This window comes from Eurosta solidaginis, chromosome 5, assembly GCF_040869045.1.
Source record: "Eurosta solidaginis isolate ZX-2024a chromosome 5, ASM4086904v1, whole genome shotgun sequence".
In the NCBI taxonomy this organism is placed as follows: domain Eukaryota; kingdom Metazoa; phylum Arthropoda; class Insecta; order Diptera; family Tephritidae; genus Eurosta; species Eurosta solidaginis.
Genome location: NC_090323.1, coordinates 268,643,405 through 268,659,320, shown reverse-complemented (window position 1 = coordinate 268,659,320; position 15,916 = coordinate 268,643,405). Strand labels below are relative to the sequence as shown.

The 15,916-nt window shown below is 35.2% G+C and overlaps 1 protein-coding gene across 1 annotated transcript in view; it reads right to left on the bottom strand.

The window, feature by feature from the left end:
- Prm (Paramyosin) overlaps positions 1-15,916 on the bottom strand; it is a 47,967-nt gene that overhangs the window by 15,974 nt on the left and 16,077 nt on the right. The window contains exons 3-4 of the mRNA XM_067790436.1: positions 5,350-5,436; positions 5,118-5,284 (exon numbers count right to left, since the gene is read on the bottom strand). Coding sequence (XP_067646537.1) covers positions 5,118-5,284; positions 5,350-5,436 — 254 coding nt within the window. The remainder of the gene's footprint in view (positions 1-5,117; positions 5,285-5,349; positions 5,437-15,916) is intronic.

The following is a 15,916-nucleotide window of genomic DNA, read 5'->3' as shown; positions in this document are numbered from 1 at the left end:
TGGCTGGACGAACAGCGGTGATTTGCTAGAAAAATTTTATTAATCGAGCCTAGTTTTGTATCAACCTATAGATACAAAATCTTTCAGAGAACCGACTGCTATTCCAAATTTTTACATATTTTCAAAAAGCTTTTTTATGCATATTTCCACTGATAATATGAAAATAAATTGATGTGCACAGGTGGACTATCACTGAAAATATCCATAAAAAAGCTTTCTCAGTGTGCGCTGCATAGTCTAGGTAAAGCTGAAAGATCAACTACGGGTTAAGGAATATGCCACTAGCTCAGTGAGTTAAAAAATGGAATATATAGATTGCAGTTTAGCTTAAATACAGCACATTGAAGCCAAGACTTTACTTCAACAAGTGTATATGTCCATGTAAAGTAATCTTATTTCAAATGTTTGTGTCATGTGTTCTCCGAAACTACCCAACCGATTGTGGACATATTTAGTAAGCGCCGTAACTTGGAGCAGCTTAGGCTACTAGGATCAAAGATTTTATGGATGTATACATTTTATCGATAACATATATTTTAACATTCTTAGCTATGCAGTTATTGCCCTATGATTTTGGAACTGTTTTCGGCCCATTTCGGTACTTTTTCGTGATCACTCCAGGAACTTTTAAGGATAATTTTGGAACTGCTTTCGGCGTTCGGATAGCTTCGAAGCTATTAACGGGCTGTCGGGATAACTTTCTCATAATAATGATCTCAATCATTCCGGGTTCTTTGGAGCCTATGTCGCGATTGATTTCAAGATCAGTTGGGGATAATTTGCAACTGAAACTGTGCATTGTTTTAAGGCTCTGGTATTATTTCAGGATCATTGGGTTCGGATAATCTGGTATTCGAATAATTTTCGAGCTACCCAACCGAGGATAGTAATAAAAATTTTTCAGGACCATTTTGAGATCTTTTCGAGATTATATCCAACCACATTTTGGGATAGTATATGTTATCTTTTTGGAATTATAGAGGGATCATTTATGGATTCTTAAAGGGACTGTCTTAAGATATTTTCTGGATCTCTAGGGACTATTTTGGGGCCGAAATGAAGCCTATTTCGCGATAACTTCGCATAGTCTTCTCGATCATTTTTGATGGGTTTTGGGATAATTCGGGAACGTCGCAGTGTTTTTTAAAGGAAAATAAAGGATATATATCAGGATAATTCGAGATGCTTCAAAGTTCACTCACACGTTTTGTCGACGTGGCACTTCTTCGCCAGCCATAAATGAGATAGGTTTTGTATTTCATTTGGACTATTCTGTTTCTGAGATAGTCTCGAAATACTCGAAAAATACTCGAAATACATACATATAGTTACGTAAAACTACGTAATCTGCTATACGACAAAAGTGACGTAGTATAGATCACGAGAAAGCAGTATATCACATCTGCAGTGAGAGATATTGATGATAGAGATATGATCCTTAATAGAATGATTAGCAGCTATGATTAATTTCATTCACTGTTTTTGGGATGGTTACTTATGTATTATTTGTTGAATTATTCCCCTCTCCTCTGGGAATAGTTCTTCTTTCGATTGTTATCTTTCTGCATCGATTCAATAACTTTTGATATGAGGGGCTTGAACGTAGCGGCTGTTTTCCAAAACGTTTTATCTCAAAAACTTTTGAAAACTCCATCTTTCAGAATTTGTTTGAAGAACACCCCACATAAGAGTTCTATTCAAAAACCCCCTATATGAACTAAAATTCATTGTGTTTTGAACTTAACAAGGGTGTTTTAAAAAAAATTCTTTAACAGAAGTTTGAGGTGAGGCGTTTTTAGAATCCTGAGATAGCGAGATTTTCCTAAATATTCTGAGATATGACATTTCGGGATGGACAGCCGAGATAATGTGATATTCCACTCAGCAGTATGTAGATACATACATAGATGTCTAACTAATTTTAGAAAAAGTATATCTTCCACGCTGTGGCAGCTCTATTCGTCACCGGCATAATTTTGTGTTGCAAAATTTTGTCAAAATTATGGCATAGTTGAGACCTTAATTTTAATCTAACGTACGGTCGAAAATTGTGTTGCGTTTCATAGATTTTATCATTCGATTTACGATTTGTCTGCCATTTAGAAAAAAGTATCGAATTTCCATAGAGGTGAATATGTCAAAAAGAGACCACAACAATAACACATACAAAATATTGCTAAATCAAAGACATATTTGGATCGTCAGTACGGAGAGGATGAGCGGAAAAAAACTGGCAGTAGTGAGCCACAAACAATCAGCAACCACCAGCCTGTGAACGAGTGGGCCGTGTGGCAAAAAAGGTGGCGACGTGAGCTGCAAGAAAAAATGTATAAGAAAAATTCAAAATTTTCTAAAAATAATTTTGAACATATGTACATATTCCATCATTCTACTCGTATGCATATTCAAATACTTTTGTTTGAAAAACGAAAACAACAAAAAAATGCAACAAAATTGAGAAAAAATTTGCTTTGAGTTTTAATTGAGTAGCCTTTTTGGCCGGTGCGAAAGGTGCTTTTTTTGTATTGGCAAAAGCTTTTGTTGTGTCGGATGTGGGAAGGCACGTCATTGCATGTGTAATAAACTGGTAGTGGGAGCGGGTCGAATAGTGTATTTGTTATAAGCTTCTTAATATTTGAAATTTTGGGAATAAAAATGCGCAAGTCCACAGGTGAAAGCGTGTTGCATTAGCACACTTGTATACACACATGCACAGATAAAAATAATAAAAATAATGGAATAAAATTACATTAAAAACTCGTTTTTAATTTTTAGGAAATTTGAAATTTCTAAAATATTTGCATATCTGCAATTTGCTAAAAAAAATATGAAATGCAAATGCAAAAGTTCAGATCAATTGTGCTTGAATGTGATTTATTAAATAGAGCGCAAACTCTGTGAGCAGCGCCTTCTCCCACTCAGCATCACCCTATGGTTGAGTCTCTGTGAGTGTGTGTGTCAAGATAGCCTTGAAAATCACTGCGACACCGTTGTTTTATTTTTGGATTTTGGAAATATGAGATTTGAAGGAACACTTTTCGCAATTTATATACTGTGCATACATACATACATATGCTGATCCTGCTATGTGCTATATTCGTATGTGTATATGACTATACGATATTAAGCTGCTCCCAATCATTTTGAAACTAAATAATTTTTAAGCGTGTATCTGAAGAAAGCAGACCTCAGGGAGACGGCGATCTGAATACTGTAATAGGATAAACTGTTACTTATCCCGAATCAACACCGATATACCCTCACTATTGTGGGCACCTTGTTGTTGGTGTGAGGACCGAACTCCATAGCGCCCGACTGTAGGGCTGACCGGTTTAAGGCCTGCATATACGCCGATTAGCTTCATATGAGAGCGGCGGGATTTCGGTGACCAAAAACTGCTCACCTCCTAATCCATGGTGTAGTGCGGACCGTGCATATTGGATGATGTAATGTGTCTCCACATGACAATTTTTGAGTGATCGCACTGCTACAAGAAGAATAAGATGAGACTTAGCTTATTTTGTAGAATGCCTCTCATTGAAAAAAGAACCACACTATCTGGACTGCCCCCATTCGAAAAAACACCGTCTAAAAAAAATTTATGCATTTTTCGTTTTATTTTACAACTTAATACTTTGCAGTTTTTTACCAAAACAACCTATTCATTATAGGTTAAAATACACGCACAATTCAAACATACACAATCCCGAAGTACTGTAAAATACTCGACCAGGTATGAACATTATTTTCGCCATTAAATCTATGTTCAATTATTATAGAATATTAAATGGATATTGTCTGAAATGCGTCTTGGCGGGATCTGTGTCGGTATTCTAAAAGTCGACTTAGGTGAGGTGTATCAAGTTATATTGCAGCGAAGGTAGCACACGAAGGTTTTAGTGCCGGAGCTTAATGGACTTATATTCGGCTAAGAATTGTAATGCCAGCAACGCTGCACAAAACCTTCCGCAAGACTCACTGCTGCTAAAGATACAAAACATAACCAAATTGAAAGTTCTTTTTTAAATATGTAATATAAGGAGCTCTCCAAACCCCACACCCTCTCTTCTCTTTCCCCTTTTTGCTGAGATATGGGTTTTATAACAGACAGCCGCAATATTAATTCTCTTAACATTCTTCGAACAAATGAGGTGGCCATTTTTAAAAGCATTTGGTTCTATACATAACATTTATTATTCAAATTAACCATTCGTTTGAGAGTTTTAAAAGACATAAAAATGAAAGTGGTTCATATCAAAATACATACAAATTTATTTGTTTTATGATCAAACTAATGTCAAACTAAACAACACCCCTGATGAAGGCAGACAAAATCATGGAACTGCCTAGGAAAAAAAACCCTTTCTTGCTCTAATTAACCAGCCGATAAGCTCCATTAATCACAACAACAACTAAGGTAAAAATATGGAACAGTCCATTGGTTACAACAAAATAAGCCATTCGAGTTTTTTGGCGAGAAAAAAAAACTTGAAAGGGTCTAATGCATAGAAATGTATTTTTAATATATGTAAAAGTTTATATTTTACTGATGAATATTTTATACGCTCCCAAATAATATCAGCGAAATGGTGGCTCGCAACACTTCATGTAAATTATACATCAAATAAATAACTGCAACAAATCTGCCAGTTTTGACCCACTGTACATTGCTTAATGCACTAAATTTATTATTTACTTTATATAAAAGTAAAAACTTCCGCATACAAATGTGCAACGTTTTCAATTACATGTGTAAACATTTCACATATAAATTTGCTGACATTCGTATTTAACAAAATTTCGCGAATGGTCAAAACGGGGTCGCACAGACCTCCACAGTAACTGGGTTATTAGTGCCAAGTTCATTTGAGCTGCAATTTCATATATTCTAAATGGTCATTGACAGCTAAGATTGGAAACATTCAAAGTTGAACCTCGACCACGAAAAAGATGTTCTTTTGCAACAGTTAACGGTATATTTTGCAACTAACAAGCAATTTATTATTTTTAAGCACATTTCCCACGCTGATTTTTTGATTTTGTTAAGCTTTGGGGTAGGCGTGATTATTGTTATGTGAATTATGATTATTTAATTCTTCATGCACCAAACCACTTACCTATTTTTCGCTTTCATTAAGAGTTCCACTTGTTCTTGGAAATCTGTAATAATTTCGTTATGCTTCTTCTTTAAAAGAATTGCCATTTCTTCGGATTCGAGATGCACATCCTCAAGCATTTTGCGCAGCTTCAACAATTCAGCATCACGTTTGCGATTTGCTTCGAACTAAAGGCCAAAAATTAGAGCGGGTTTTTGGTGTTGGATGACTTCAATTCATTTGTTCTACCTACCTGATGTTCTGCGCCACCTTCAGCCTCCTCAAGACGTTCGGACATCTGGATGACTTGCACGCTGAGATCGGCTTTCTCGCGTTCGATCTGCAAAATTTAAAATTTATTAGCTGATGTTTGAGAAAGACGTTACCCTAATATTTGTTTGAAGAAACTGCAATTCACAACAATTCTGCAATATACATTTTTCTATTCTGGTTTGTTTAGACAAAAAATTCACAACTGGTAAGCCAAATCCTAACAAATGAAATACAACGTCTTGCTATCTCACTTCTCCTATTTCGATTGTGATAATCATTTAACAATGTTCTAAAAAATTTAATTACACTGACAATTTAACTAAAAAAAAAAAAACACTTTTTGTTGTTATGATAACAAACTCATTTCAGTGATGTAAAATTAAAAAAAAAAACCTACCCATTAAAACAAAGTTTCAGAATGCGTAAAAATAACAAAAAATACATAAAGCGAAAAAAGAGGTGCAGAACTTCGTCTGGAGCACTGCTGGTTCTGCTGCTGCTGTTCGACTTTGTAGAAACATATGTAGTTATACATTTCTACCTGTTTTCATTGGTTTTACGCAGCCAAATTTGGATTGAATTGGTCATATAGCGCACTACACGACAGCAGCGAAACTTGTGTTTAGCGTAGTCTAAAGACCAAAATACATGTGCAGCTATATTGCCCTGGCAATGCAGCGACTTAAGTAAAATTTTGAACGATGTTTACTAAAAGCTGATTTTTGGCTACAAAAATTACTTTTGTTTAAAAAAAATTGTCTTGAGTATAAATTTTATATTTTAAATTAGTTAAAAAGGAATGACTGAAAAGTTTTATCCTATTTGGCATTTGTGCTTTTTCGTGATTGTTTTGGTTTTATGTTACCCAATACTGCAAATCATGTCAAACCATGCAGCTTGCTGCTTGACATGCAGCGAGACATATGCTTTCCGTAGTGTAAAACAGTGTGTTTAAAATAGCTGAGCTCGAATCGAACCTTGAATCATTTATCATTAGGCCGATAAAAACAAAAACAATTGTTAATAAACCATGAGTACTTGGGAATGTCAAACAAAGTAATTGACAATAAACAAATCCATCATTATCAGTGATTTGCAACAGATGGTGCAACACTGAAAAAAATGTAGTTGGTACGAAGGAATAGAAGTAGCAAATTTGCCAGTTAAACAAACCACCGCTGAAGGCTTAGCACTAGGGTGGCCACAAGAAATAAATTTTAGATTTTCCGCTGGGGCACCCCCTAAATTATGCCAATAGATTAGAAAATACTACATACACAGTTTTAGGCCAATCTGATAATGTTAACACTTGCCTCATTGAGGTCAAAGTTAGGAAAAAGAGCGATTTTTCAGAAAAAAATTTTTGTGTTTCGTCAGTTTATGTGAAACCATTTATGCCAGGAACTTGACTCATACACCTTTCGATAGGTAATTTTATCTGTATTGATTTTGATCGCATTTGCTTGATTGATAAAATTTTTATAAAACGACTATTTTTAGCAGTTTTAGCATTTATCAGATCAGGTGATAGTGGATATCCCCAATTTTTAATTTCCATGCAAACGTCTATGGACATTACAATATTCAATGGTATACGAGTCAAGTTCCTTGCATAAATGGTTTCACTTTTACTTACGAAACACAAAATTTTTTTTTTGAAAAAATCGCTGTTTTTCCTAAATTTGACCTCAATGAGGCGCCTTTTAGCATTATCGGAATGGCCTGAAACTTTGCAATAATCATTTTCTTATCTATTAGCATATTTTAGGAGGGTGCCCCAAAAGATAGAACAAAAATTAAAATTCACCATATACCTTGTAACCACCCTACTTAGCACCTTTCGAAATGGATCTATCTGCGCAGCTATGGCAGGTTGTCTGAAAAATTGTCCACTTACTATTCCAAAAACAAAATACAATTTTTCACTTATAGAAAAATTTAAAATTAAAAAATAACAATAATTATCATTAGAAATTAAATTATTGTTCTGACCTTGAGCTCGAATCGAACCTTGAATCATGTACCTAATTTAAGTAAATTCAAAGCCGCTGTGGCGTAATATTAGCGGGAAATGCTTACAACACCGAAGGTCCTGAGCTCAAGGCACGGGAAGAGTGCATATTTCTGCCATGAAAAGCTTCTCAGCGAAAATTTATCTGCTAGTAGATGCCGTCCACAGTCGGTATTAACCTTTAGTTAAAATAAAAAAAAAAGTAGTACGACGTAAATTTAAAGCCAAGTACAGCCTTAATCTCCTTGGAGGTATATCGCGCCGTGTGCTTTTTGTAACTCAGAAATGTTGTATAAATGAGTGTACGCAAAAATATCCCAGGGTATACTTATGGATACTTTCATGGTGCTTACCTTCATACTTAGCGCAAAACGCGAGTAAGCGCTAGGAAGCGAGACATTTGCGAATACTTAATATTTGCGATATTTGGCTTTAAGTATCTCATCACACTCACATGCAATATATTGTGACATTTAAAGTAACCTTTAAAATTGAGTTTTAACCTAAAATGCCAAAATCAAAGCGTATGCAATTTTTCAGATTCTAAACTTACATTCCGACAGTTTTTTTTATTTTTCCTCAAAATTGAAGAAAAAATTCTATGGCGAAAAATCATTACGTTTTTCCATGTCCTGAGCAAGTCTTTTTTTGACTTTTTTTTTTAAATATAAAGCGTTGTTTTTCAACAAAAAACTTTTATATAAGCAATATAAGCAAAATTTTTGTATGGCAAATCATCTAATCTAAAAAAACGTTCTCATATTGTTCTGACATGTGTGGTTGGCTTAGAGTGCAAACATGCTTAGTGACATGAGAAAATTTTTAGTGGCAGGCAAAAAATTATTTTAATTTTTAGTGAATTCATATTAAGTAAATTCAGCATAATTAGGCTTACTTTTGTTATAGATGTTAATGTTCTTCATAGTTGATTTGATAGCCTCTACCATACCGAACTGTATCAAAAAATCATTTTTGGAAAAATTTTAAAAAAATATTTAAATATTTATTTATTTGTAGCTCCAACTTTGAAGATAAATCAGCTGATGAGAGTTATGATAGGTTACTTACTCCCATCAACAAAAAAAAGTTTAGTCGCTTTGTCATATTGTATCTAATATAGTGTACAATTTTGTGTTCAGTTTTATGTTGCAATAAACCAGATAGGCGAAGTTAATATTACAAATTAAGTCGCATTTGACAATCCTCGCCCTCATAAATTTAAGTTTTGCTTCTTGACTTTTCTGCAGCATTGATTTTTTCAGTATCATAAAAAAATACTACGTTATTGCCTTTTCTGATTTATGAAGTAATGTGTAGAAATATAACGCGTCTGGTATTTTTCCTTTTGTGGGAAGGTTTGTTTTCTTTTCCTGAGAGGAACTGGAAAAGTTTAAGTCAACGGAACTGAATGGCTGGATCTTCAGAGAATCACATTGTCCACAGCCAAGGAGTATTGAAAGATACTGCGGACGTGAATGAGACGATCAACGATCTGGAACAATATCATAAAGTAGGGGTGATTATCTGGTAGGCTCGTAGTATGAAGACTCGGCATTGACGGTATATGGTCCCAAAGACCGGCATTTTTCTATGTAAACCAAGTGTTTATGTAGGCTCATTGGGCAGTAAGAGGTGGATGGTGTAAAAATACATAGTGGCAGAAATTTTACAGCAACAATGCTTTAACAAATAAGAACTTACAGATTTACCTTACTACAAAAAAAACAAACTTTGGCTTATCAGAACTATATTTAAACAGCTCTGTCTAACCCCGGAAAAGTTTAGATAAACATAAAATACTCCCAGCCGTATGATCAAATACGACAGACATTGTGTTGACTTTCTTTCTTTATCCATCTGCATCTTCTCTGTCTAACTCTCTCCATCTCTTATTTTCTCAACTTTCTGTATTTCCAGTTTAACTTAATATGCTCATTAAATTTCCCTATCGCTTTCATTCTTCCGTAAGTCTTCCCGCTTTTCTCCTTATTATTTCCGTTCTTCCCTCCCTACTAGTTTAAAATTCATGACCGGATTATGAGGGTAAATATTTGTTGTTGTACTTCTGACTTTACCTGACTGGTTTTTTTGTGGATCTTATTCACAATGATTGTGTCATGGTTCAGTTTGATTCCAATAATTTCAGTGAAAAATAAAGAGCCGATTTGACTGCCATGTTAACGTTTTTGTATTGTCAGTTAGCTAGATTCCTATCAAAAGTAGCCGTCATGAAGAAAAACCAGGAATTGAAACAGTGAACTATTGTGTTTAGATTTCAGACCCAATTTTCTGAAAATGTTGCATTAAAACAAAATTCTGGTAATAAAAACTGAATATATTTTTAGAATTGCAGGTATTTTTCAACTCCCACAGCAATTAAAAAAATTTAATGCTTTAATGGGAAAGTTGTCGAAAAAGCCTCTTCCACTTACAAAATGCAATTTCTACACGCCGTGAAAATGCAACGATGGCATTCTGCCAAAACTCATAAATTTTAAAATAACTATAATTATGTTATTAAATATGGCAGAAAAGCCTATGTACTACATAAAACATACTTACATACCTACTTTTGTATATCAATTTGCACATTTTTAAAATTAAAACTGACTTATAAGTTATTGCAATTTTCATATCAACTGAAAAATATTTTTGTAGGTGTTGAATTTATTTGTTTATATTATAAGAAATCTGTGCGAATGTACATCCATTTACATGCACACACTCACAAGGTGTAATTTCGAATTGCATTCAAGGATCTACGAACGTAATAAACACAAGTGCATGCATTAATTTAAACAAAAATTATTATCATTAAATTCTTATTAAACACATACATACATAATTTGCACACATTCATCACTGAAAAATATCTTTTTTGTTTTTGTACTTCTAGTGACCTAAGTTGTATAATTAAAAATCATTTTGAGTTCCATGTGAAAAAAAAAATATAGAAAAGTTTGAATGCACACGCACTTGGAAATTATTTGTGCAGCTATTTTGAATATAAATGGAAGGCGAAGTGGTTGCCGTAAATCATGATGGCAAACTCTCAGTTCGCAAACGCAGGGAGGCGATACTTTGAGAACCCTACTGACGCATGTTGTAGGGGTTACCCCCTTTATCCTCAAAATCTAAATCCCCAAATCAAAATCCCCAAAATCAAAATCCCATAATCAAAATCCCCAACACGAAATCCCCATCGCGGCGATTTTAAACGTAATTTGAATGTTTTTCACACAGAAAAAGGATAGTTATGTTTATTCTATTTTCAAATTAACACTTCAGTATTTATGATTTCACAAATATTTAGTGGGTACATTAAAGAAAATATAGTGCAACGCAATAACTTATAAATACAATTAATACAGTATTTACGTAACAAAAAAATTCAAAATTCATTGCATTGCAGCTAACACCGGAACATTTTTTTTTTGTTTTTAAAAATTATAAATACATATATTTTTATGTATAAATTACATTACAAAACCCTGCCAGCAGTTTTCTGATTATTTAATCGTCTATCGCCAAGAAGTAACTAATTCGATACATTTTGCAATCGATGACAATCCTGCGAATTCTCCAACTGAAACAGTCAATTTATTTGCGGAGTTTTTCAAATCGAATTTTGACCCAGAAGATAATAATAATCAAATATTTGAATTTCCGGAGAGTCATGACTGTGCTGTTAACTTTGGATCGCTATGTCTCTCTTCTGACGATATTAGTAAAGCCACTAATAAATTAAAATCCTCCTATCGGTCTGATGCTGATGGCTTGTGCCCTATAGTGCTGTCCAGCTTTAATATATCCGTTAAGACTGATCTTCAATAAATCCTTGTCTTCTGGGACGTTCATTAATGATTGGAAAATAACTTCCATCGTCTTTAAAAGTGGTAACAAGAACGATATCCGCAACTACAGGCCCATATCCAAGCTGTCTACTATTTCCAAGATTTTTGAGCATGCCGTCAATGCAAAGCTAAGTTTTGCTGTTAAATCTCTCATTTCTCCCTATCCACATGGATCTGTCGCTGGCAGGTCAACTGTTTCTAATCTTGCTGTCTATAGTGAATATTGTATAGAGTCATTTTCTGCTGGGTTTCAAGTGGATTGCATCTACACAGATTTCTCTAAAGCTTTTGATAGAGTTTCTCATAGAGTTTTATTAGGAAAGTTAGCTTCTCTTGGCTTTCATTCCTCGTTTCTGCTATGGATTGCCTCTTATTTATTTAACAGGCAAGGTGTTTTTAATATTGATTGTGTATCCTCCAGGGCTTTTGTTGCCACTTCTGGTGTACCTCAGGGTAGTATATTGGGACCGTTATTTTTTATTCTTTTTATCAACGACATTAGTAGTTGCTTCTCGTTCGCCAAGTGTTTGCTTTACGCTGATGACCTGAAGCTATTCTCAGCAATTAAGTGGCCAGATGATGCCTCAAGATTACAAAATGACATTAAGAAACTCTACCGCTGGTGCGAGGAATCTCATCTTTCCTTGAACCCCGCCAAATGTTTCCACATAACTTATGCGAAAACAACTAGTACACTACATACGATTTACAGAATTTCAAATTGTGAGCTTCAGTGTGTTAATGAGATTAAAGATCTTGGTATTATCATTGATAGTAAGTTCTCGTTTAACAATCACGTAAACTATATAACTGCTTAATCATATTCTATGCTTGGTTTCGTTAGGCGTAATACTATAAAATTCTCAGATCCGTATACGATCAATTTATTATTCACGGCCTTTGTTAGGTCGCGTTTGGAATATGCAGTTCTTATTTGGAGGCCAAGCCAGCAGACAGCTGCAAATAGAATAGAGCGTATACAGAAGATATTTCTTAATATGCTCTTCGACCTTTAAACTTCTCTGAACCTGTGCCTCCTTATTCTTCTCGTCTCTTGCTATTAAACCTTAAGACCTTGTTGGATCGTATATCTGTTATCTGCTTAAGTTTCGCCTATAATTATTAATGGGTTTATTTACTGCCCGTACTTGCTGGAGCGGTTTCGATTTAATGTCGCTCAACGTTCTCTCCGAAATTTCTATCCCTTTTATGGTGATAATCTTAGAACTAATTATGCCTGTAATGCTCCTATTGCCCGTGCTATACGTGAGTTTAACTCACTGAGCGTTACGGTTTCCTTGGATTTTTCACTACCAAGGTTTAAATTTTTAATTATTTTAAACTCTGCATTTTAAGTTCTCCGGTCCATATATGTATATAAGTCTCATACTTTTAGCTCTACATTGAATTTAAGAACTATTTAATATTTTTAGTCTGTAAGGATTTATTCCATTGACTGCAAATAAATGACATGAAATAATAAGGCGATAGAAATTCATTTGACAAACAAAACTTATACTTTAACGGAATTTTTTCTCCATGAAGATATTTAGGAGATGGAGATCTGTAACGTTTTGAATTTTCTTTTTTCAATTATTTTGAGAACTTTTGCAGTTTGGTTTCGTAGTTTCCTTCTATTCAATAGCTATATTAATGATATTATGCTAATTTTGCGATATTTTCTCATCGTCGCTTCACTACCAGATCTAGGTTTTTCATTTAAATTTTTTAATATTTTTTCACAGTATTTTTAATAATAAATTTATAAACCAAAATTAAATAAATAAAAAATGAAATATAAGTCCGTGATCTGGCATTGAACCGACGACTTTTGCACGGTAGTTGAAGACCTAAGCCTCTGTGCCACTGAAGTACATAAGAAGTTGTTGTCAAATGCGCAATATAACAGTAACATGGTTAGAACAGAAAGGAGATATGAAAACACAATGCAAATAGAACGTGTACCGTTAGGTTATTCCTCATCAATTTACTTTATGCTTATAGTCACACATACATATATATAATTGCGTAATTATGTTTATACGCGTCAGAACTTTATGATTTAATTAAAATTTTTGTGATTTTGTGTTCGAGGTTTTTTTATATTTCCTCAAAAAAGGTTTGGGGATTTAGCCCCAAAAAAGTGCGGGGATTTTGTGTTGGGGATTTTGGTTATGGGATTTTAAATTTGGGGATTATGTATTTGGTTTTTTTTACCTGTGGATTCTGTGTTTGGAGTTTTTTTTTTTGGGGATTTAGGGGCACTCCCATGTTGTAGATATGGCATGTGCAGGCATAGCAGTGAATTCATACTTACACTACATACTATGTATAAACAAATTCATCCCTTGGCAACTTTGTTTTTTTTTCTTCTACTTTTTACTAATTTGGATATGGTCCTAATAATTCGCAAGTATTCTCGAATTCTTTATGATTCGCCAATATTTTGGTTATTACCAAAGAAATGTTTCCATGCTTTACCTCCGTTTTAGTTCGAAGCTTCCGCAACCCCATTGTCAACTTCACCTACGCGAGGGGAATTCTGTTTCAAACATGAATGTATTATACACACATTTAACAGGCAAGGCTCTGATGACCCCTTGTTCTATATGGAACTGGGGGCTGGGGCCCTGTCTAAGAAGGCTCAATGTGGTCATATTAAATCTTTTCCGCTATGGTCGGGCTAGTACCTTAATGTTGCTTGTAAACGGAACGTACCGGATCTATATCCGACAAATAACCATAAACTTATCGAGTGAATTTACCAAAAATAAGTAAGGAAATCTAAGTTCGGGTGAAACCGAACATTACATACCCAGCTGTACATTTGAAATGCTGTTGTTGTTTTTTTTTGTGTGTTTAATGGTGTTACAAGGCTCCGCAATAATACATATACAAATGGTTCTATTCTGAACTAATTTTTCTTCGAGTTATGGCTCCCGAAAGATAGAAAGGGGCGATAAAACGCCAATTTTTTTAAAATTTGAAGTCTTTCCTACTTATAGTTATAAATCCACTTGGAAAATGAAATACCATTGATATAAAGCTCTTTTTTGCAAAGATATAACTTATCTTATTCGTCCACGACCCTTCTAAAAATCTTTTATATAAAAGTGGGCGTGGTGCTGAAGCGATTTCGTTAATTTTTCTTCAAAGCATTCCTTATAGTAAAGGCAACCTCTCTGCCGAATTTAGTTACGATAGGTTTAGGTTGCGGCCACCGTGGTGTGATGGTAGCGTGCTCCGCCTACCACACCGTATGCCCTGGGTTCATACCCCGGGCAAAGCAACATCAAAATTTTAGAAATAAGGTTTTTCAATTAGAAGAAAATTTTTCTAAGCGGGGTCGCCCCTCGGCAGTGTTTGGCAAGCGCTGCGGGTGTATTTCTGCCATGAAAAGCTCTCAGTGAAAACTCATCTGCCTTGCAGATGCCGTTCGGAGTCGGCATAAAACGTGTAGGTCCTGTCCGGCCAGTTTGTAGGGAAAATCAAGAGGAGCACGACGCAAATTGGATGAGAAGCTCGGCCTTAGATTTGTTCGGAGGTTATCGCGCCTTACATTTTTTTTTAAGTTTAACGATTTTTGATTTATGATTTATTTTATCGCAAGTGGGCGGTGCCACGCCCATTTAAAAATTTGTTTAAATTTTTATCAAGAGTCTCACGCGTCAAATTTCAACATTCAGGTGTATTATTTACTAAATAATCAGATTTTTTTGTGTTTTCCAAAATGTTATATATATAAAAAGTGGGCGTGGTTATCACTTGTGCAGATGCCCGGCTGGTTTATGTCTTCGTCAAAGCAAAATCTGACATCATCGCCATCCAAGAAATACGTTGGATGAAGCGAGGAAAAAAGAAGATTAAAAATTATGACATCTATTTGAGTGGCCATACAAATAAGCGCAGTTTCGGCGTCAGATTCGTGGTGGGAAAGAGACTCACCATGGTTAAAACCAAGGAACAAAAAACACAAGGAAAGCTAGACGTCGAAACGCTGCAATCGCAACAGACTGCCAATGATTTCGCAACTCGACTCTCACACTTACTCTCTGAGAGCACAACTCAGCCTGAAGGAATACAGGAGCAGCGGGAGTATATCTCCAAATCAATTCGTACTGCCACCGAGGAAAAAATTGGTTACCGGCGTCCACGGAAAACCAACTGGTATGATGAAGAATGCCGTATTGCAACCGAAAAAAAAGACGCTGCCTACAGGGCTACGTTAAAAGGCGGCGCAACAAGAGGAGTATGTGAACGCTACCGCGAGTTAAAATGGGCAGCGAGACGCCTTTTCAGGAAGAAAAAAGCAGAGGCAGAACGGCGTGAGTGCGAGGAGCTTGAGCTGCTAGCCACCTATTCCTGGTGAAAATTTTACCAAAAAACTCCTGTAAGAACGAAAACGGCGACCTTGTAACTGATGTCCAAAGAGTACTTAGATTATGGAGGGAACACTTCTCTGCTCTCCTAAATGGAGACAACGATTTACCGCACAGAGATGACGAACCCGATCCCGCAATCAATGATGATGGAATAAATGTCCTCCCATCTGATTATGACGAAGTTAGAATAGCAATAACCAGATTGAAAAACAACAAGGCCGTGGGCGCTGATGGATTGCCTGCGGAGCTATTTAAATACGGCGGTGAGGAGTTGGTAAGGCGCATGCTTCTTCGCAAAAT